Genomic DNA, 22381 nt, shown 5'->3' with positions numbered 1-22381 from the left:
ATATATAGGTATATATATATATATATATATTTATTTATACCTATATATATATATATATATAGGTATATATATATATATATATATATTTGGTCACTGTAAGCACTTTTAAACCCAGAGTTGTATAAGTGTTGTGTGTAGTCAATCACACTCTCCTCTCTGCAACTTGTTGAATACATCATGCAGCATTTTGTTGCATAAAGCTGCATATGGATTCATCTCAACAATCTATAAAGTTAAAATAATGAATGTTTATTCAGAAAGAGTAAAATGAAAAGACTGCATAGTTCATCTCACAAAGGATGACACAATAATAGATCAACATATTAGGCATACATTAAGACCTGCTTAATTTATGAGGCATATACAGAAAATACTATTCAAAATCATGTCACGCCAAATTTTAAGGTTCTGAAATATTTTCAAAAATCCAGATGCCATATTTAATAATGAGAACACAAAGAATTGTGCCAAAATACTTCAAATATAAGATTTCCATAAATTAATGTCCTTTCCTTTGGTTTTGACCTTTTGAGTTAACTCATTAATGTTGAAAGACTATAAAGAACCTCAAAATACATTGTACAGTAACTGGTAATTTTTTTAAAGTTTGGGACATGACATAGAGTGAGTACATAATTAGCCATCCATTCTTATAGTAAACAGCCATTGGTATACTCATATTTGCCATTATTATTATTATTACCTTTTATTTGCCCAGAGATCACAATACAAAAATACCAGGTGGGTGAAGTATGTACATGATATAAGGCACGTCAATGAGGAGCAAAGACACAGGCTCAGTTAAGATACATAAAAGAATAGATGCTCATAGTTACATAAGTGTTTGGTACAAACCCATGAACATCGGCTGTAACATGCACATACAATATCAAATTCAGAAAAATCATTGATCACAAACATGAATCAGACCATTACCATTGCTAGAAACTAAAAGTATGAACTTACTGGTCGGGAATATTGTTGAGATATTCATCAACCGAGTAAAACATATTGCGTTGTAGATATCTTTTTAGTTTATGCCTGAATACGGCAGTTCCCTGTGTATCCTTGATACTTTTGGGTAGTTTGTTAAATAATCTGATGCCCATTTCATTGGGTCCTAATTTCAATGCTTTAGTTCTTATATTCCCATAATGGAAGTCATTCCTGCCTCTGGTGTAATGATGATGATAGGCAGAGTTAAGAGAATAGTTGCCGATGTTATTTTTTATATATAGAATTAAAAACATAATGTAGATGCATGGGAGTGGTAGCAAATTTAATTCATGGAAAATAGGCCTTGATGGAGCATTGTAAGGTTTCCTGGCGATGATTCTAATAGCTTTCTTTTGCATTTTAAAGATGGTTTGAGAAATAGCAGCTGATCCCCATAATATTATACTGTAGGTTATATTATGTATGGAATTTGTGTAAAAAAAGGGTTGAAAATGAAGAGATGTAGTGAGGACATTACCTTCAGTGCTGAAAAGTGTAGCTGGTCACAAAGGTTAAAATAAATATTAAAGTCTCTCCTTTTATTCAATTCATGCCTCATTATCTATGAATTTGACACTTTAGATTAAGTGAGTGGAACTTTTATTTTTGTTTTTACACTTTATTTTCAACTTAAGCGCACCTTATGAGGATCGTTGGCCACCTAAAAATTATCTTTCCCATTGGGAAAACTCTAAAAATTATAAGAGCATAATAATTTGACAGACCACATTCCTCCATAATGAGGTCGAAAATGGAAACTTTTCTCTCCCCTCGTTAAAAAAAACCTAAATTCAGAAGTTTCGTACTTTTAAAATATGTGTAATTTAAGAACTCTTCCCTTAATGAGAAAAACAAGCAATCAGCATTACATGACAGTTGGCTTGTTCATCATCTTAAAAATTTAAGTTACATTTATGCAGAAGCTGGCTTTAAATTGTCTGTCTCTCAACAAATACTCTTCGAGTAGTTGCTTAACAGCATAAGTGATGCAACCTTCTACAATTTGGTACCCATGGAACTAATTCGAATGCACTTGCAATTTTGAATAACTCCCAGCCAAATGCATTATGTATAAATATTAATATGCTGATGAATGGGGGAATGTGAAAGTTTCCCCCATTTTGTTTGTTTGAAATATGTTGTACTTCCGATTCTCACAGAAGTGTTGTCATTCCTGAATCCCAGATATTTACACATTAAATCTATTGAATATTACCCTACATCACCAAACAGATTTGACTTCCATATTAATCTACACCACCAAGGGCCATGCGACCTTTCAAGGTCACAGAGCTTTCTCCTTACTTTTCTTGGCCTATCTCTAAAATTTCAACCCCATTTTTTGACAGTTTTTAGCCATGTTGCAAAAATTTACATTTGCACAAAAATCAAATGTATTTTAAATAATGTCCATCACATTCAAAAACTAATTTAATATCCAATTATACTTTGCCAGGGGTAGTAGTAGTAGTAGTATTTAAGGGCGGCAACCGACAGCTGACGTCATTTGCGCCAAAGGGGATGGATAAGAAAGGATGAAGGGTGGAGAGAACCCTGGCGTCGGCATCAGCCTACTCTTAACAAAAGGTGCCAAGGGGTCCGCAGCTTAACTTCCCATCAGACGGACGGTGTACTCACTCAAAGTGCCCTCCACAAAGCACCTCAAGTAGGGATCAAGATACCTCTGAAAAATATTCAACACCGCCGGGATTTGAACCCGGGCCCTCTGGATGGGAAGCCAGTATGGTAGCCACCGCAACGGGATATTTCAGAATAATATTATAACATATCAACAAGTATAACTCTGGCTTTTTAAGTATGGGTGTAAATCCACGACTATAAAATAAAATTCTTCTTGTCGTCTGATCTCCAGCTTTCTACGTTTCTAGAAGATGCAGCTGCAAATATTCTTTGGTATATATCACGGACAAGCAAGGTCCTAGTTACCTTACAGTCAAATGCAAAGAGACACGAAAACCTGGTTTAACTGATTTTGGGAGGCAGGTTTATCTTAGCGTATCTGGATGTCGTGAGATACTTTGGTACTATTTCGATAAAATTTTCTGAAATTAATCAGAACAATTTTTGGCGATGCAGTTGAATGAGAACATGGAGCTGAGTGGTAGTACTGTGGTGACCATTGGAAAGTTAAAAATATACCTAGTGGCAGAAATCAGAAAGAAAATATAGAAATTAAACTTATCATACCTGTGATCTAGCAAATTCACTGCCAAGTTTAGCAGCCTCCTTGAAGTCCTCTGTAGCCTCTTCATCTTTTCCCTCTTTTCTGTAAATCATTCCTCTTTGGCACAGGGCCTGGCGTGCCACCTGGCCTTTCTTCTGACTCAAATTAAGTGCATTATTAAGGTCCACAAGGGCATCTAAGTGAGACATTAAATAATGTGATAGAATATACAAAGTTAGTTTCTTGTATTCAAACTATTGCCTTTGGTAGTAGTTTGCATGCAAAGACTCTGTCAAAATTTAATTTTAACAGATTGGTGTACTTAATTAAGCAAAATTGAAAAGGAATGGGAAATCCAGCAGAGGAATGTTTTAAAAGAAAAAAGGAGGAAGGCGCTATCAGTTACTCTAGGGATCTGCTCTTCCTTGGCTTAAGTGCTTTGCAGAGCTAAGTAGAGGGAAATATAAAACATCATATCCAAAGAAAATTTTTTAAGCCAACTATCATGAACTCTCAAAATGAGCCAATCAATTCCCTTAACTTTTCTTGCATTCTGTATTAACAATTGTGGGACGAATAAAAAAGTAACTCTCATCATGAAACAGTTCCACAAAACTATATCATAAACGATTAACTTTCCTAACATTAACTTCAAGGTTAACTTGTATTGAGACAAGCGCCAAAAGTTGGCCACAGAAAAGGTCTTTATGCATACATTTCAGCACCAGCTACTCAGTTGGCTGAAGAATTCTAATTATACCTCTTTAAATTAGTACCAATTTATTTTCAAAAATATAACCATAGATAGACTAATGATAGCCTGATACTATGCATCATATCTATAGATAATTGAAGTACTGAGTAATGCATGGACTTTATCTTTTAAACACCATTATTAAGCTCCCTCTTTATGCATGACTTAATAATTAATGGAATCCTTGCATGATGATCACCCACCAAGGTTGCATTCGAAACAAATTCCAGCCGAAAAAAGCATTCTGGAATTCAGCTGAATTCCAACTTCCACTGGATATGTTAAGCTGGATTCTACGCTAAGGCACTGGAAAACGCGAGGTGAAAGTGATTTGGAATCCAATTGATATTGTTATCTGGGAAACAGAAGCACATTCAAATCCAGGTAAATATTCAAGCACATTCCAAGCAGAAGGAAAAGTGGCTGAAGGGGGTATTGACCGGCAGCGGGATGTTGAAGACTGTAATTGAGGGGAGAATGTTAGGCAAACGAGGAAAGGGAAGGAACAGGATAGGGATGTTGGATGGGATGAAGGGAGGAAGAAAGTACTCAGAGCTGAAGAGGGACCTGATGTAGAGTAGGATGTTGTGTTTTGCTAGGGGTCACAAATTATTTAATTAGTAATTATGTCCATCCAAAAACCTACCTTAACCGGTAGATTACCTAATAATAATAATAATTCCAAGCAGAGGCCTGGTAATTTTACCAACGAGTTACCCCCTTGATCGACGGAGGAAAACTTTGGCAAGCGGAGGAGCAGCGCTGGGGTTTGCATGGATAAGAATGCACTTGAAATTACTTCTAACCGTTAAATTAAAAGGGCCTCAATCCGAGAGCGCCCCCGTCTGGGATAAGGATAATCATCATCCTAGCAAACATCAATTAATAGAGATACAAATTCTTGCCTGCATCGTTTCCGATCAGCCTCAGTGCTTGTGCGCGATTGTTGTAACCAGAGGGACGACTAGGTGCCGACTGTATTGCCTTTGTAAAAATATTTATGGCATCCTGCAGTTGTCCCTGCTCTGCTGATTTCACCCCTTCTATTTCAAGCAGTTTAGCTTCCCTAACTGCATCTGTCTCAATTTCATTTTCTGAAATGGAGGGATGGCATTCATCGGTCACGTTATTAATGCGTAAAACACTGACCTAGAGACCTTGAAATATTAAACGTAATTTTTCACCATCAGATCCGCTGAAGATGGCTTCATCATCACATCGTCCGTCCAGACCTTGTAAGGGATTAAATATAGAATTTAAAATTGCTTGATCGTTTTTACTTGCCATATCCTTCGGCGAACTTCTCATTATGCGACGGTCACCTGTTGACCTTAGCTTACACTTCTTACCTGTCGACGTTAATGAGACATTGTTGCCAAACTTTCTTGTGAAATAACATGATCTTTTTGTACACGTAATAATCCATATCCTATAGTAGTGATTATTTTACTTAGGAAGGAACGTTGGCAATTCAAAGAACTGCATTCATTTTTTGCGCGCTGCACGCAATATTTTTTGGCTTAAAAACAGATTCTTTTAAAGAGAAATTAACAAAATTTTACTGATTAGTCATTTCATTGTTAATGAAAATAATTTGCAACAGCATACCTGAATACATATTTCGCATATTATTATAACTAATCATATATCGACTTTTTCTTGCACGATATCTAGGTATCGCATCGCTGTGCAAAGATCATGCTCAAGTCAATAGTTTAATTACTTTGCATCATTAAAGTATGACATGCAAAAGAAAAAAAATAATTGAATTGTACGAAGCTGAAATGTTTAGTTAACATGATATCATGCATTATAGCATAGGGTGAAGCACTAAAGGGCCGGTCCTATATTCCTCGTGTTGGTTGTATTACAACATGGCAGCCAACGAAAGTGAAGTCTTTGAAAGCTGGGAGGAAATGGAAGATTCAGGGGTAGGTGTTTGCCTAATCTGTATTTTGCAAAATAAATTGAATATGCAAATCATTAAAAAATTATTTGGTTTGTGTATGCGTCAAAGCCACGTCTTAGGACAAGAAATGGGTCGACTTTATAATGGGGTTGATACGGTTGTTTTTGTTATCGGATATATTTTATGTTATTACTGTTGGTTGGCATAATATTGGGATTAAACTGGGATGTATTGACGAATTTTCAGCAATATTGCAAGGGGAAAATATACCTTGGCAGGTAATCATAACATAAGTGGCTGTGTTGAGGTAACCAATACGGAACCGCCAGAGCCTGCATTGCAAAAATGTGTGCAAATCTGCTGATTTCACAGTGTAGTACCGACATTTTTGATGTCGTCTATTTAAATGTCTAACGTTTCTTTCTATTTATTTCATAAGGCCTTGGACAAGAAATTAAAGAAAATGAAACCAAAAACGCCGCCGGATGAGTCGGAAATAAAAAGGTATGGTTCCATTGAATGTATCCTAAATTTAGTAATTAGAGAAAATAGGTCTGTTCGTTGTATATCTACATCGAGAAATTTTCGCAGTGGAATGTGGAACGAATGTTAACTCGACATATAATGTTCCACCTCTTCATGAAACAAAATACAGAAAGCTGTTACGATATGTGTTTGTTAAAGACCTTACAGAATGCCTTAGGGTGTGCATATTTTCTGTCGGCTCCAAAAATAACTACGGAAGTTGCGTGGTAAACAATGCAACTTACACAATTCTAATAGTCTGGACTTGCCTTGTCTGCCCTTGTTAATCGAAGTAGAAATTTCTTGCTCTCTGCGATGATCAATGTAGAGAGAGACGTGTCGAAGAGGTGCGGTTTTTGCTGTTATATTTTTCTGTTTATTGAAGTTAAATATAAATCCATCTCTGCATTTGTCGCAATAGGTTTCATCTGTTTCACAATGCCAAAATATTTTCTTTTGCGTTATATTTAGTTTTAAAACTGAACAATTATGCACAACATTTTTTGGTGCTGTAACTATTTTAAAAGGCACCCATAATGTGATTATGACTGGTTATGTGTAATGAAGTGTGCAGCTGTACTACAGCTTTTGATGTGTTTGTACCATATTTTCACTGGTCATGCTTAATTTAAAGTGACTTTTAGTTTCGTTTTCAAGTGTGAAATGTTTTGTTACCAATGGATGTAAGTACCATATGTCAAGGTTGACACCATCCAAATAAATTTGGTGGTAAACGGGCTCGCCCAATCAGGTTAACTAAATTCCTTAGGGCCGTCATTGTGTTAAGAGGTATTTGTTCGTAATACACCCTGGGGACATAGGTGGCCAGCACCTTGTAATCCTAGACTCAAGAACGACTTCGATTTTTGAGAATAACTAATGGCTGGCTTAATTCTTAGTAGTAATCCGCAAAAGTATGGCCAACTTATTTAATTTTTTATTGATGTAAATTAAATAACTACTATCTCAGTGCAGTTAAATGTTTCTTTTACTAAAAAAGAATAGAAGTGCAGCAAATGATTTCTCAATAGGAAGCCAAGGTTAATAAGATAGCTAAGGCAATTGAGAAGGAAAGACCAACCTCATAGAATGATAGCAACCAGAAAAGCGTATGTAACATCGAAATCGGATTAAAATAATTTGTGTCAACTACATGAAGTCGAAATGCATCTAATTAGTGATCATATCAAGTGAATTTTAGGACAATTAGAAATGCCTTAAATTGAATGCTTATAATATATAATTCCTAGTTATGTTCATTGAGATTGCCTCCGAATCAGAGTAATATGTAAACTTAGACAACTTAATACAGCACTTCCCTGTTTGAAAATATATTTGCTACACTGCACGCCATAATGAATTTATAGATTTTTTTTCACATGTTTGTACTTATATGTGGCCATGTAGATATAATCATCATCAAACATTATACAGTTATTAATTATTGGATTAATTGATACAATTGTCTGTGTCACATAGATTCCCCATAAAGCTTGCTGCTATGCATTTCTAATGCCAACTTGTGATTTTTCTTTGTTATAATTCTATTCACTTTCCCCTCAATGGTTGTCTTTCTTTCAACAACCAGCATTCATGGCTGAAATATGTCAGATGAATTTATCCCATTATTTCACTGCTTTTCATGGCCTTTTTTCTCCTTTTCTCTGTAGTCACTTGATATAGCTATACGATTATTATTCCATAATAGTTGTGTATTTTTTTATCTCTAGTCATCTTTTCTATACATATGTTAGAACTAATGAGTCCATTGAGAAGAATATTCCTCAGCATAAGTTGTCATTAAATTTCTTCCCACTTGATGTCTTCATAATTTGTAATTTCACTGCCTCTTTATTATTCTAGAAAGCCGATTTGCATTATTCTTCTAGTTTTGTCATTTTGCCTTAATTATTGCTGTTCATGCCTCCTAAGTAGCAACATTTTCCTGTAGTACCTCATGATTTATTATGATCTTGTGTGCTTTAAATGTGTTGATTTCTGCTCAAATGCTGCAGTTATTGCTATTAGTTTTTATTTTTTATTTCAACTGTGTTTAATATTCCTCTCAAATTAGACAAGCACTCTCTGGATCCCTTTCTTTTCTTATTCAATTTAATATTCCTTGGTTTGGGGAGATATTTTGGTAATTTCTCTGTGTGTATGAATTGTTGTAGTATTATATTTCATCATGATTGCCATTAATATAGAAAGTAACTAATGAGGATATACACCTAAGCCTTGATGCCCTGCTGATATCTGATTTAATTACTGCCATTTGGTCTTCATACCAGCTATAGATCACTCTGTAATTGATAGTATTTTTTTCAATTCACCATTAGTCACATTCACCTTCCAATTCCACAAATATATTCATCATTTTTCAGATATCTCATTTACTCCTGCTTTTCTCAATCCAAATTATCCTTCATGTATAAATACCTGTGCTTTGCATATCACGATCTTATATTTCATTCTTGTCAAGGTCTTCGTTGCATGGGTTGTCCTTTTAATGGAACCCAAATTGTAATACTTCCTCTTTTTTCGAAGAGGGCACTTCATTATTCTTCTTTATGTCTATCATTATTTATGTAGGATTATACCTTTATTATTCCTATGTTTTAAATCTCCAGTTTCCAGTTCTTTGAAAATCTCTCTCATTGTCTTCAATGCATGTTGATTATTTGTAAAATTGTACAAAGAACTGGCCAAGCTACATCACTGATGCTCCCATAGACCTTACTGCTCATTTAAATTGATTAGTGGAATGCATTTTTTTAGAGGAATTTATTAATTTGAAATTTGAATTCCTTCATGTGCAATTGTATGGTTAGCAATGTCTTAATTTCTTGAATTTTTTCAGTCCAGCGACAATCACTGCAATCAACACAGTTATAATTCAAGCTGAGGATGTCTTGAGAACTCAATATGTTCCTCCTGAACCCACAGTAAAAATTCTAAAGAGGCCTGCAAGGACTGTTAACAGAAATGGAGATGGATTACAGTTTAATGGTGATACTAAACCTAGGCAACCTATTAAAACTCTTCAGCAAGTGAGTATATTCATGATCATGTAACATATTCTTCCATTTGAAGTTCACTATTGACAGTTTTTTATTGTTATAGAGAGAGCAAGAATATGCAGAAGCAAGGCTAAGAATTCTGGGTGAAGCAAGAAGTCCAGCTGAGCAACCAAATGATGACAGGTTAGTCATGAGTGAGGGTTGTTGCAACCCTTGAAAATTTTGAAAAATCTGGAAAACCAGAAAATATGTTTTCTTACCAATAAACTCAAACTTTTAGGAATTTACCGCAAAAAAAAATACATCCCCAATGTGATGGTTTCCAAATGTTAATTGGTTGAATAATTTAGAAACATACTTTACAGTCATGAATTCCACAGTTTTCTTTCTATAGCTAATTACAATTTTTCTGTATTCCATTGATGGTGTCTGCTAATTTAAATTGTAAATCAGAAGTGTTAAAATTCTAAATACGATGTGTCTTACTCACTGATGTTTCCTTCCTGGAAATATTGATAAGTTGGCATGGGAAAGTTTGGTAAATTAATGAATGTATAACGGTAGCAACCATGAATATGTGCTCACCTTTGTTGATTTGATGGTTATGTTGACCTAACCATGGCAAATTTTGTACTAGGGTCAATAGGATACAGATGAAGATGGAGGTGTTGAGGACGAGTGGGTGTGAGACGGATAATATAGTACGCCATCCCAAGGGGCCTGATGGAACGAAGGGCTTTCATGTGCGGAGGTAGTGTTGGTGTTTGGCGTCTAAAGTTAGAGTGGCAATTATCATGGGAATTAAATTAAAACTGCCACCCTCTCATGGTGCTTGGCAAACCATTCAGTGGAAAGGATCCATCAAGAACATTGAAGTGGAATGTTTGAGTGGCCCCCCTCGTCCTCCTTTCCTGAGAAAAACAGAGTTTGTTATTGTTGAACTTATAAAGGTGGAGAATGCTTCAGTGTTGCCTTTGTGGTGGAAATGGTGGTGTTGAATTCCTGGCAAATGCCATGAAAATAAAACGTGATAAAGTGTGTGTGGGTGAGGTGTATTATATTGTACATCGAGTGAGTTTATATTGGTAAAAAGACTTGTACATAAATGATACTGTGACAATGAAGAAAATCACTAACTCTTGCTATGAATTTGACTGTTTTAATGTGGTTGGTGGATTATTGATAGCTTTACGCATGCAACTTATAGCCTTTTTAAATTTATTATATAGATTTTTTTGTATTTTGTGTAACATCGGACTGATCTTGTTCCCTTGGTTTTTCAGTATAGGCTTTTAATAGAAAATCCCTAATTCAGAGACATATATGCTGTGTTCACACTTACCTATTCTGTTTGAAAGCTTTGAGGAAATCCTTGCAACCATCCCCGTTTCAAAATAATGATGATATTATTTAATGGCCCATGGAAACACTTAGGATTGGGTTAAGAGAAGTATATTTGACTCATGTCAAATTTATGGCAAGGTTACTTTTGACCATTAGTAACAGCTGTTTATAGCTGAAAGAGATTGCCATTGCTTAACATTTAAGAGTGGACTATATAGAATAGTATAGCAGCTTCCTTTTGAGAAAAAAGGATTTACTTGAGGGCTGCAAAAACACGATGTGATTTGTGGTTTTACCCAGATCACTCATTACTGGCATATTTTGGCCGGTGGCTAAGAATGTGGGCAGTTTCACTGGTTTTGCAAAATGGGCAGATAATTGGGAGCAATTAGATGAAATTGGGTTATTATGACTTGATTCGCCTGCTGCATTTTGAATTGGAGAAGGCATGGACATTTTCACGTCACTTTGAGCAAATGCTATGCATATTTTGCTTATGAGAGTTCCAGAATTAGTCTTGACTTATTTCAATGCCTCCATGCAGTAATAAAAGTCTTAATTTTTTTGATGCCAGTAAAATACATAAAAGTGCCCTAAATGCATGCATGACTCCCTCTGCGTGCAGAAGTATTTGAAATTTGGAAACAATATGTACTGGTGTGGATAATTGTTTATTGCAATTTTATTTCATTTTATTTTTTTAACAGTGTTCATAGTTGTGGTGTGCCTTGTTTAGCAAACTCAAATGAAGTATGTACTGGCTGGCATTGAGAACCCAAAGCCTTAATTGCATTCTGTTGTGTCTCTTCTGTTCTTACGTTGACTATTTTAAGAGCCATTGGAGTATTTCCTTGGTATGTGTATTTTTATGGCATTCAGTTTGTCTTCATTACTTGGAATGAACCAGAAGTTTTGTGCTTTTTGGCTTTTACATTTAGTATTTGGGGAACTTCACTCACTGATGTATAGTAGCTGATACATAGGGCATACTTGTTGCCTTTTTTCTTCAATAACTTGTTTTCAAGTCAAGCAAAATATCACAAGCCAACAAATGTGTTTGAAGCAACAAATTAATTTTATATGACCTTGCAATGAGATTGTTGTAGTTAGTTCGAACAGTATTTTCAAACAAAAAAACATGATGACTTATTCAATAGGAGTGCAGCTTTGAAGCCGTGCTTAGGGGAAGCAAACCATATGCCTTGTGACTGGGAGGTGGGTTAGTTGTCTACTTAGCTCAAGGGTGTGTTGCAAGAAGCATTGACTCTGTCGAGGCATCTGCTGAAAATTCTGCTCATTGTACAACAGTAATGAATGATGAGAACAATAAGGCATCATACTTAATTTTATCTGCTGAAGTGTAAAATCAAATTTTTATTTGTGAAATGTGAAGAACGCTTAAATTGTTGGTGTTCCAAATTCATTTAAAATTATGTTCTTGAAATTGAGTAACTTTTGGCATTGTAATAACTTGAAAAAAAAATATATTTGTAATTTTTCATGTGGCTCATTCAGGTCATGATGGCCTTGGTAAATGGGTCATGTATATCATCATGTTTGGTTTACAATATTGTAGCATTGTTGCAATGGTAAAACTATCAGTAATATATGTATAAGTAAATATGAGGTCAAAATATTAAAATGCATAAGTCAGCATGAAATGGATGACTTTCCTATTTTAGTAGGTGGAAGTTGGTGAACATAATGTACAGACCTATTATACTTCAATGCAAATATATTTATTTTTGGCTTGAATGGTACTACATTGGTGTGGCTGTGATAAATTTGCCTGCCCTGTTGATCCTTTTTAGGGAAAGCACTGGATTCATCTCTGTGCATTTTTCCCCGTACCACTATCCATACTTTTCTTGAAGATGGAGCAGTATTGGCTCGTCAAAATATAGTGTGAACGTTCATTGGCCTCTTACAAATGGCAGTTCAGAAGCCCAGGCGAACTTTGAGCAATGCATCTTTTTGTGATCTTAATGAATTGTGCCCATAGGCCAGTCTTCATTGCCTTACAGCTGTGCCCAGAAGAGGCACTGACTTTTAACTTTTGCCATGGGGGCCAAGCAGTTGCAACGAAATGTACACATGACCTCATCTCCCTTGCCTGAGAATGGAGACATGTCCTTGTGTCATTGGCACTTCAGTGTGAAGCCAGCATGAAAAATATTTAGCAAAAAATATTACATGCAGAAACCAAATAGGTGCCAAATTGTTGTACTTAACATTTTTATTATTTACATGTATAAAATTGTTCAGTGGTTCTTGTTTTGTTGTCTTTCAAAGATGCAGTGAATGCTATGTGGTTTTTATCGAGTGGCGATTTTCCGAGTGCGTTTTCATGTTGTGGGTCAGAGGTGATAAGATCCTTAAAGCCAGCAATGGGGGCATTCTTTTTTCCACATCATATCAAACATGTAGAGCACAAACAAACCCTTTTGGCTTTCATGATGGTCTTAGGAACTGAACCATATTCCTCCCAGATAAATTAAGAATTCACGATTGGCCTAGTGCCACTCATCTGTGATTCTAATGTGCGACCTCAGTGAATCTATCGCAGCAAAGGCAAGCAATCGTTACGCTCCATCTTAAGGCACATTTTCAGATCAGTTAATTCGTAACAAGTGATAAATTTGCCAGACAGTATGGCTAAATATGCTCCTTTGATTCCAGAAGTTCTGTTTTCCTTCTGCTTCTAGACAGATGGACCAATAAATGAGGCCATTGTCTGTTGTTCTTTACAGGAAAATGATTGCCATCATTCCATTAATAATAATTCAAGTTAATGAGGTCAGTGCTTTAAGCTCAGCAGTGTCCATCTAAACACTTGACAATCATTCATAACTTGTTGGGTGAACTTTTTTTCCAAATGTGAATCAAGCATTATTTGAATGAGCTCCATATTTTGTTCAGTACATTTCCATGTAAAGATTTGCAGGATTAATGGTATAAGCAATAACTGCTTATGTGGCGGTGAGGTTTTGATTGTGTGAAATTATATTCTGGCTTCCAAAAGCTAGAGTGCTGGTTGTTGATGGCTCATTAAGATCATGTGCAAAATTATTTGTGCATGCAAAAGACATTAGAAAGACTGGGACATTTAAGAAGTTTCTTGGAAGAGATTACTGAGAAGATACCAGAAGGGTGAGGGTACAAATTGATCTTGAATCCATAAGGTTGTGTTTTAAAGTTTCTGGGAAGTTAAAGTGTTTACCATTGGAAAATGTGAAACTAAAGCCTCTACTAACCACAAATATGATCTTTGAACCAGTGTGGTTATGTATTCATTTTCAATAAGTACATAATCGGTTGACCATAAGTAATGTACAGCCTGACAGATTTCAAATCATGGAATGGCAGTCAATTCATTAGTAGTTGATGCTTTGAAGTTTTTTTTAAAATGACGAGATGTTTAATTGAATGGGATTGACTTCCAAAAACAGAGCACTGAATGTAACATACAGAATTAGGAGGATGACTGAGCTAGAATTTTGCATTGCCATTTTATGGAATGTAAACTTGTGCCATGCTTTTCTTTAAATGAGCTTTTGTTGTTGCTGTTTGTTTGATTGCTAATTACATATTTAGCCTATTTGTTTGATTCCTGTTACATTTTATTCATGAAATAATGTTGTTGCTCGTGCATCAAAATAAGTACATACTGGAAATGATAAAGAACATACCGCATGCAATTTTTTTTTCTTTAAATGCAATTTGTCTCCCTAAAATGCTCCCTTGAAAATCCTGATGTTGAGAAATGATATGAATTGTAAGATGATTTCATTTGTCATCGGTCTTGAAAAAGGAAATTTCATATAGTAATTATAAAGTGTATTTGACCACAAATTGGTCCACATTGAAAAAATCATCAGAGAGTCACTAAATCCTTAATTTATAGTGAAAGGGAAAATGTCTCTGGAGCTAACAAGGGTGGCTTGTCCAGCTGAGCGATGTCATCCCTGTAGCATTGAAGTTAAGGAAGGGATTTGCTTAGGGTAATTTCACATAGGTTACTATTTTCAGTTATCTGCATAGAAAATTCAAAATGGATTATGTTTCAGCGTAAAAGCTAACAATTGAAGTGGTACAAATTCCCTAATTTAACAATTTAGTGGCATGATTTTGTGACTATTGTGAAATATTTTTTGGAACGTGGTGTTATGCGGCGGTGGGCAGTCATTAATTCCACCATTGAATGATTTTGTGTAAGTTAGTGAGCTAAGATTATCAATACTGAACCAATTGGCATTGAATTTCAGTTCCCATGGTGAAGCCCATCCAAGGATTGCTTTCCTTTATTCATTGCCCTACGCTGATCCACCTTCAAGCCTTTCTTACAGTATTGGGCCGTGGGCATTTAGATACTGAAATGAGTTTCAGAGGATCTTGTATTGAGGAGAAGTTTTCCTAATGTGAGGTTGAAATTCAATTGGGTGCTAGTTTCTTCAGTCTCAGCATAAATAAAAAGTTTGAGGGCTAGAATTAGTGCTAGTTATCCAATGTCACCATGTGTATTTATTAATTTCAAGCAATTACATTATGGCCATCTGTGTATTATTTCTTTTCTTAATTGTTGGGTAAACTTTGATAATACCAAAATGAAGAGCACTCTCAGATATATGTGTGAAAATAAGTTTCCTGTCAAGGGAGCATTAAAGAGGCTCTTTCAACTAAGCTTATGTGAAGAATTTCCTGAGTATTATACATATACAGTAATTTTGGTGAATTTATATTTTTGAATAATACAATTAGTACTACATTACATTAAGGAAATAGTTTTATTTTTATTAGGATAGTTTTATTTAACTTAAATTCAATTTTTCTTGTTTAGTTATAATGTCACCATTGGTCAATGCAGTGAAATTTCTCAATCGGTATTACTCCATGGTTATCCCAGATATCAGTATCGTAATTTGCTTCGCTATAAGCACCATCGCTGTGCACAAGCAGAGACTGGATAGCCATGAAAATATCCATGTGGGATTTACCTTCTGTATTCTCATTTACATTACAATTGCTGTCAATTGAGGATTTGGTATGCAGGACTTTAATTTCTGCAGTTGCATCAATGTTCACTTTTGGGACCTCTGATTGTTGCTCTCTTTTCTTCTTAGCTGTGGCTGCAGAGGTAATTTCTCTCACAGCAATCTTAAAGGCCTTCTGGCAAATGTCAATTAAAGTCACTCCATTGTAATGAACCCTGTGATAGGCAATGGCCCTTGAAACAGTTTTTCCATCATGCCATGCTGAACACCATGCCATAGGAGAGTGGAAAGTTGCTCCTTCTGATGTCAGAATTTTTGCATTTTTTAGAAGTGTGCCCTTCACGCTGCTTCCCTGAAAACATTATTAATTTGCGCTGTTGAAACTTAAATCAGCATAGTAGCTCAATTGGAGCTATTGATTGATAATTTTGCTAAAGAAACTTAATTTGTTGAATACAATTTTAGAAACTTGCTTTAATTTAGATATGTGGTAGTCAAATGAATGAATGTGTGCTGAATTATGAGTATACTGATGGTTTAAAGCATTTTAACCCTTTGTGGCCCTTACCATTCACCTGGAAAGACAGTGATGTAATAATCAAACTAAAGCCAAAAATGTCATGGGAAAGCATTATTTCAGTGGGCTCCTGGCTAGGTTTTATAAAGAAGTGCCCAAAAATCAGTTTTTACCTTGGATTTTATGAGGAATCGTGATGACAAGTGACATCTGATTGTTATGTCTTACCCTATCTGAAGTTTTTCATCTCTGCTATAATGGGCAGGAGAGAGAGGAGCATGGTGATTCATTATGTCATATTTATGGCTCTATTTTGAGAACACTCGAGAAGTACTGACACAATGTGACCACAAGTAGGTAATTGATAAAATTTTTCTAACAGTTATCAACTCGAAGGTGGGTTTGATAGGTGAGGTGGGACCCATCAATTACCAAGCCCAATGGCATGCGAAGTTCACACATCAGGGTAGTGGGGCTATTTCCTTCCTATATGCCATCTGTGGTTTCTGAGGAAATTCTGATACCTAGAAAATCACATAGTTCAGGTGAAGCTGAGGGTACCCAGAGGCATGCCAGGGTATTGAACTGAGCCCTCTGGCCAGCAGTCCAATGCTATACCCCTGGACTGCCATATATACCCAGGCTGTCCAGTTAGTGGTCCAATATACGAGGGGGGACCCAAAAGTAATGGAAATTGGGCTGTGGTGGGGAATGAGAGTAGGGAAGCCTTTGTTCGGCCGGAGGTATGTCAGGCTCACGCCACCTGCATCAGTATGTGCAGCATTGTTGCTGAGACTGGATTGGTCCATTCATGAGAGCTGTTTCAGTGAAACCACTTTTTTTACTTTGGTAAAAACGTGATGGCGGATTATCAAGAGCAACGCGCTGCAGTGAAATTTTGTTTCCTGTTGGGAAAATTGGCCATGGAAACTATTGTAATGCTCAAGACTGCTAATGGGGAAGCTGCCCTATGCAAAACCAGAGTCTATGAGTGGTTAACTCATTTTGAAAATTGTGAAATGTCAATTAAAGACCAACCCCGTTCAGGCCACCCTTCAACATCAAGAACTGGTGAAAAAATCGTCAAAATCAATGCCCTCATTCGTGAAGACCATCACAAAACCATTGATCAACTCTGTGAGATGTCTGGAGTGTCATGGAGTTCAATTCAGAGCATTCTAGAGCAGATCTTTGGCACACAGGCAACTGGTTCTTCCATTATGACAATGTGCCGGCTCATACCACCCCCTCTGTGATTCAGTTTTTGACAAAAAACAGCATGGCATCGATTGTCCACCCCCCATACTCCCCGGATTTAGCTCCCGGTGACTTCTTTTTGTTCCCCAGACTCAAAAGGGACTTGAAAGGAAAGCATTTTGACACTGTGGATGAGGTAAAACAAAAATCGCTAGAAGGCCTAAAGGACATCACGATAAATGAATTTCAGAAATGTTTTGAACAATGGAAGCATCGTTTGGAGAAGTGCATTGTGGCCAATGGGGAATACTTTGAAGGTGAACAAAATTTAATGTAAATATATTGGGAACTAAAGAATCTATTACAACATTCCTGTTATTTTTGGGTCCCCACTGGTATGTGAATTATATTGGACTACTATACCTTGAGTTGATATATATACCTGTGATATATATATAAATATATATATATATATAATATAATACATATTATAGATATGTGGGTCGTGGTAACCCAGCGGGTAGAGCGTTGGACTACTGACTGGAGGGTCCCGGGTTCGATCCCCGGGCAAGTCTCTGGGCACCTGCAGCTCCACCCAAGCTATGTGATTTTTTGGGTACCAGATCTTTCTGGGAAACCATATCCGGTACAGGGAAAGGAACTGGCCCCCCTACCCTAATGTGTAAATTTCACACACTGTTGGGCTTAGTACTGGGTGAACTCTACTATGCCTTACCAAACAGACCTTTGGGTTGATTACTGTGTATTTGGTTATACATAAAACATCGAATAAGATTTTTAAAACACAAAAACACAAAGAAAGGGCATTCACATATGTAATTTGACATTTTAATGGCACGGCTGTTATCAGAATACAAAAATATGTGATATATATACACCACATATAGTGGTGTACACACAGAGAATATGATTACTTGGGGGATGATCAATGTAGGTTCAGGAAGGGGGAAGAAGTGTGTGATATCATAGCAGAAATGAGATCACTAACAGAGAGGAACATGGAATACAATCTATATTTGTCTGTTTCATAGATTTTGAACAAGTGTTTGATAGAGTAAATTGGGTTGAATTAATGGATTGGAGTAAATTGGAGTGATAGGAGACTTATCCACAATGTGTATATGTCTCAGACTGCAAGTGTGTGTGTCTCTGTGTGCAAGTGAGTCTGGATGGTTAGTATAAGGAAGAGAAGTAAGATGGGTGTTCTTTACCACCTGTGCTGTTTAATGTTTTTGTGGAGGAAATGGTTAAATAGGCATTGGAAGAACTGAAGGTAGAAATGGAAGTTGGTGGATAATTCGTAAAATCAAGTTTGCTGATTATTGAGATTTATTTTGTCCGTCAACCAAGGGGTCACAAGCATTGCTAAGTGCATTGGAAAGTCTGTGTGATAGAAATGTAAATAAAACAAAGGATTACAATTTTCGAGAAAGAGGAAGGCTAATTTAAATATTAGTTCATAAATTAGGCAGGTGAAATAGTTGGCCTACCTTGGAAATGTTTTGCACTGAAATGGATAAAAAAGATAGGGACATAAGAAGAACTGCAGAAGGATTTTAAGGAATGGCTTACTATAACTATATGGAGCGTACAGTGTGAAAACATGGTCATTGAAGCAGGATGATACGAATAACGTAGAATGAACATTTTTGAAAAGTGGCAGTAAGGAAGGATGGAAAAGGTGAAGTGGACAGAAAGGAAAACAAATCATGAAGTGCTAGGTATGATGGGGGAGGAGAGGAAATTGTTGGGAGAAATCCAAAAACGTCCAGAAAGATTGATGCTGAGCATTTTGACTGGCAATAGGAAGTTAAAGACTGTGAAAGAGGTCAGAATGTTAGGCAAGGAAGGGAGGGCCAGGAATAGATGTTGAATGGAAGGGAGGAAGGAAGTATACAGAACTGTAGAGGGTTTTATTTTCGAGTTGGATTTTGGGTCGTGTTTTGTTAGGAGATGCTAGGCAATTTTTGCTGTACCATTTGGTAGCTTGTGTCCATCCAAAACTTACCTTAACCAGTTGGTTATGGATTATTATAAATGTATATATTTGTCCAAAAGTCAAATGGAAGGCCAGCGATCACAAATAAGTTGGAGGAACAGTGCAAGTAATGTGTAATCTGAAATTTTGCTGATCCGGGTTCGAATCCCGGTCAAGGGGAATGATTTTTACACTCTTTTTAAATTGTAGCATTGAAATGAACATCAGTGGATGACTCCGTTAAAAGTTACTGTTGCGGCATCTCCCGCAGTTTCTTTGGAATCTGAAATTAATTACCAAATTATAATTTAAATTCCTAATGCCCTACGCAATGCGATAAAATACTTAACACACCTTGAGAGATAGCACCATTTCACCAGGAGAGATCATCTCAGCAATCATCAGTTCAGGTAAAGTGGGCAGAGTTTTATTTTTTTTGTGTTGCTCAAAAATAATGCACCATCCTGGTGGCTGGAATTTATGAGATGATTCCCAATTACATTGCATTGGACCTTGGTTTTCACGTGAAGAGTAGTTGTGTTCCATCTCCACGGACAAATCACTAGCTCTCGTTGATGATTCTGTTGAATTGTCATCTTTTTTTGAAATTGAGGTCAGACCATGTTTAGGTCTGTTGTTACATTCACTGGAGGAAATGTATGTACTTTCACAGAAAGGCTGCGTGCTTGACATTTGGGTTTCTTCATCACTTGAGAAACTATCAAATCCTATGTCATGCACATCAATGACAGAACTTTCTAAAGCAATACAGTGAGATTCAGGGACACTGTTTGTTGTGCTCTTTGAAATTGGGTCAAGATTAATATTTCCTGAAATATGAGGCTGTTTATTTATTGATGATTCCAAGTATCTCGAGCCTGTTCTTTGTAAATTCAATTCTGGGTTCTTCCCTTGGCATTTTGAAGTGATTTCACGCTCTTGTAAACTGCTATTCATTTTGTGTGCATTACATTGAAGTGGCTGACTGGCCAAGTCATTTTGTGTTGCTGTCTGCTCAATGATCCTTTCAGAATCTTTACTTGTTTCATTGTGAGACTGAATTTCTATGCTGGATTTTGACATCTCCCTTATATTTCTCTGCTGACTAACTTGGCTGTTCATGAGGTATGCGACATAATTTTTAGTTTGTTTAGAGCCATTATGATTACAAGGATTTGTTGGCATCTGTGTTATGTATACATATGTATCACTTGAATCTCTGCTCTTTAATAAATGGCGCTCTCTACTTTTCAGAGTACAAGCTGCATCTATGTTGTGTTTGCTAGGATAATCCTCTATCATCTGTAATTTGTTGTGATGGTTTATGTGCTCTATAGGTGACCCTCCATTATTATTTTGGCTATGTTGTAGCTTTGGCTGACTAGTTCTGTTAATCTTTGAGGATGAAGAATCATGTACAATAATTATTTTAGATTCTGGGACTGCTCTATCTGTTGGATTTGCTTTTTCTCTAGTGGTCAAAGCATCTCTTGAGTTTAGTACTATTGCAGCATCTGATTCATAAATGGCTGCATTCATTTTGTCATGTGATGTGAATTTGCTGTTGGCATCAACCGCCATGCTTTCAGCATCAGAAAGAAATGGATCTGCATCATCAAGTGAGGTGCCTGCTATATTGTGAGGCCTTTGCATGCTTTGGGATTCCTGAAGTGAATCTTTATCAACTTGATCATATAAGATTTTTGGTCTCTTTTCATTTCTTATGCTATTGAATACCATTGCATCCCTTTGCAGCATTGCGGTCTTGGCAGGTGCTACAATAACTGTTTTTTCCCCATCGCTTATGCTTGTATTTTGGCGTTTCATATTCTTCAGTGCTGGTGGAGTAGGGACCACATTTTGTGTTTCCTTCATACTACCTAATCTGCATGAATTGATAGATGCCTCAGCATAAGTATGTGATGCAATATTGGTGATTGGAGATTGAAACTTAACATTTTTACTTGTTTTAGTCTTGCATGAATTAGCATCATCTTCCTGTATCTCCATTATTCCTGGGATGTCATCTTCACCAATTAGAGGGGGAGATATCACTCCATTTCCAATTTGATAACTGGGGGAAAGCCTATGGTAAGAAAGATAATAATTTAAGCAGTGCTGGTGGTATATATGTGTAAGTTTCAAATTTAAATGAAAACTTGAACGATAGAATACCCATCTTTTTCAGAGTCATATATTTCCAGAAGAGGGGTAAAATCTTCTCTAAAGTTTTCTGGATTCAACTGTACCAGAAGTTTTTCACATGTTTGATCAGCAGCTGAATATTCTGTAGATTTCAATATCTGAGGATTGAATTACTTTTTAGAGTCAGAAAATTAAATTTTAGAATTAAGAAAAGTACAGTCCTACTTAAATTAAAATTAAATACCAAGGATACAGAATTTAAATGGGCATTGTACTACTGATTGAAATCATATGGCACAGATATCTTTTGGCCCATTATGGTAAGGCTATAACAAATTTTCCTGGGTTGAAATAGGCATTCATTTAATGCAGGAAGTAGCATATGAGAAATGCTATAGGTATTTGAATATTGGACCTATTTTCCTCATACCAACATTATTTTGGTATCTGAAAGACTCTCCATTCTCGGGATGTCACCGCGTAGGTTGTTTTTCTGACTACAGTTTCGCCTGTGTTTCAATGAGCGTCTTCAGGTCACTTCAACCTGAAGACACTTGTTGAAACATGGGCGAAACTGTTGTCAGAAAAACCACCTATGCGGTGACATCCCGAGAATAGAGAGTCATTCATCGGAACGCCGTGAAAATCTACAATCCTATTTTGGCATCTGTTTACTTCTTCGTATTTAATAAAATGTAAAAACTCATGGGTGAAGAATGAATGTACATCTTATACCTTATCATGTTAGTCAAAACAATATTGAAGGATATATTGTCATAGTGTTTTGGACACAGATTCA

General features: G+C 36.3%; 3 protein-coding genes across 5 annotated transcripts; 1 reads left to right on the top strand and 2 right to left on the bottom strand.

Annotated features, from left to right (window-relative positions):
- Window positions 1-65: 65 nt before the first annotated feature.
- On the bottom strand, window positions 66-5303 carry LOC139692406 (tetratricopeptide repeat protein 36 homolog). The gene is made up of 4 exons (XM_071590577.1): window positions 5120-5303; window positions 4841-5029; window positions 3205-3377; window positions 66-225 (listed from the first exon to the last, which is right to left on the bottom strand). Exons 1-4 carry the CDS (start codon window positions 5241-5243, stop codon window positions 139-141), a joined length of 573 nt encoding a protein of 190 aa, XP_071446678.1. The 5' UTR covers window positions 5244-5303; the 3' UTR covers window positions 66-138.
- Window positions 5304-5611: 308 nt separating this feature from the next.
- On the top strand, window positions 5612-12493 carry LOC139691983 (SUZ RNA-binding domain-containing). Of its 3 annotated transcripts, none has more exons than XM_071589969.1 (5): window positions 5612-5866; window positions 6284-6348; window positions 9230-9419; window positions 9493-9572; window positions 10036-12493. In XM_071589969.1, exons 1-5 carry the CDS (start codon window positions 5810-5812, stop codon window positions 10142-10144), a joined length of 501 nt encoding a protein of 166 aa, XP_071446070.1. In that variant the 5' UTR covers window positions 5612-5809; the 3' UTR covers window positions 10145-12493. The 3 variants fall into 3 exon arrangements, with proteins under 3 accessions (XP_071446070.1, XP_071446069.1, XP_071446071.1); XM_071589968.1 differs by having other exon boundaries at window positions 10027-12493; XM_071589970.1 differs by lacking the exons at window positions 5612-5866; window positions 6284-6348 and adding an exon at window positions 6645-6716 and having other exon boundaries at window positions 10027-12493.
- Window positions 12494-15505: 3012 nt separating this feature from the next.
- Window positions 15506-19992, bottom strand: LOC139692273 (uncharacterized). Its single transcript, XM_071590352.1, has 2 exons — window positions 19792-19992; window positions 15506-16076 (listed from the first exon to the last, which is right to left on the bottom strand). Exons 1-2 carry the CDS (start codon window positions 19981-19983, stop codon window positions 15579-15581), a joined length of 690 nt encoding a protein of 229 aa, XP_071446453.1. The 5' UTR covers window positions 19984-19992; the 3' UTR covers window positions 15506-15578.
- Between the last annotated feature and the right edge of the window lie 2389 nt (window positions 19993-22381).

The sequence above is a fragment of the Hetaerina americana genome, unplaced genomic scaffold (genome assembly GCF_022747635.1).
Source record: "Hetaerina americana unplaced genomic scaffold, ioHetAmer1.1.p SCAF_4, whole genome shotgun sequence".
NCBI classification, from domain to species: Eukaryota; Metazoa; Arthropoda; class Insecta; order Odonata; family Calopterygidae; genus Hetaerina; species Hetaerina americana.
The sequence above is the reverse complement of the archived record's forward strand: the minus strand, read 5'-3'. Positions and strand labels throughout refer to the sequence as shown.

Coding starts and splice junctions, on each gene's coding strand:
- LOC139692406 (XM_071590577.1), bottom strand. CDS start 5,243: ATGAGAAGTTCGCCGAAGGATATGGCAAGTAAAAACGATCAAGCAATT. Junction 5,030..5,119: donor CATCTTCAGCGGATCTGATG/GTGAAAAATTAC, acceptor CCTCCATTTCAG/AAAATGAAATTGAGACAGAT. Junction 3,378..4,840: donor GCTGATCGGAAACGATGCAG/GCAAGAATTTGT, acceptor TGTCTCACTTAG/ATGCCCTTGTGGACCTTAAT.
- LOC139691983 (XM_071589968.1), top strand. CDS start 5,810: ATGGCAGCCAACGAAAGTGAAGTCTTTGAAAGCTGGGAGGAAATGGAA. Junction 5,867..6,283: donor AGGAAATGGAAGATTCAGGG/GTAGGTGTTTGC, acceptor TTATTTCATAAG/GCCTTGGACAAGAAATTAAA. Junction 6,349..9,229: donor GATGAGTCGGAAATAAAAAG/GTATGGTTCCAT, acceptor GAATTTTTTCAG/TCCAGCGACAATCACTGCAA.
- LOC139692273 (XM_071590352.1), bottom strand. CDS start 19,983: ATGGAACACAACTACTCTTCACGTGAAAACCAAGGTCCAATGCAATGT. Junction 16,077..19,791: donor AAATGGTGCTATCTCTCAAG/GTGTGTTAAGTA, acceptor TAATGTTTTCAG/GGAAGCAGCGTGAAGGGCAC.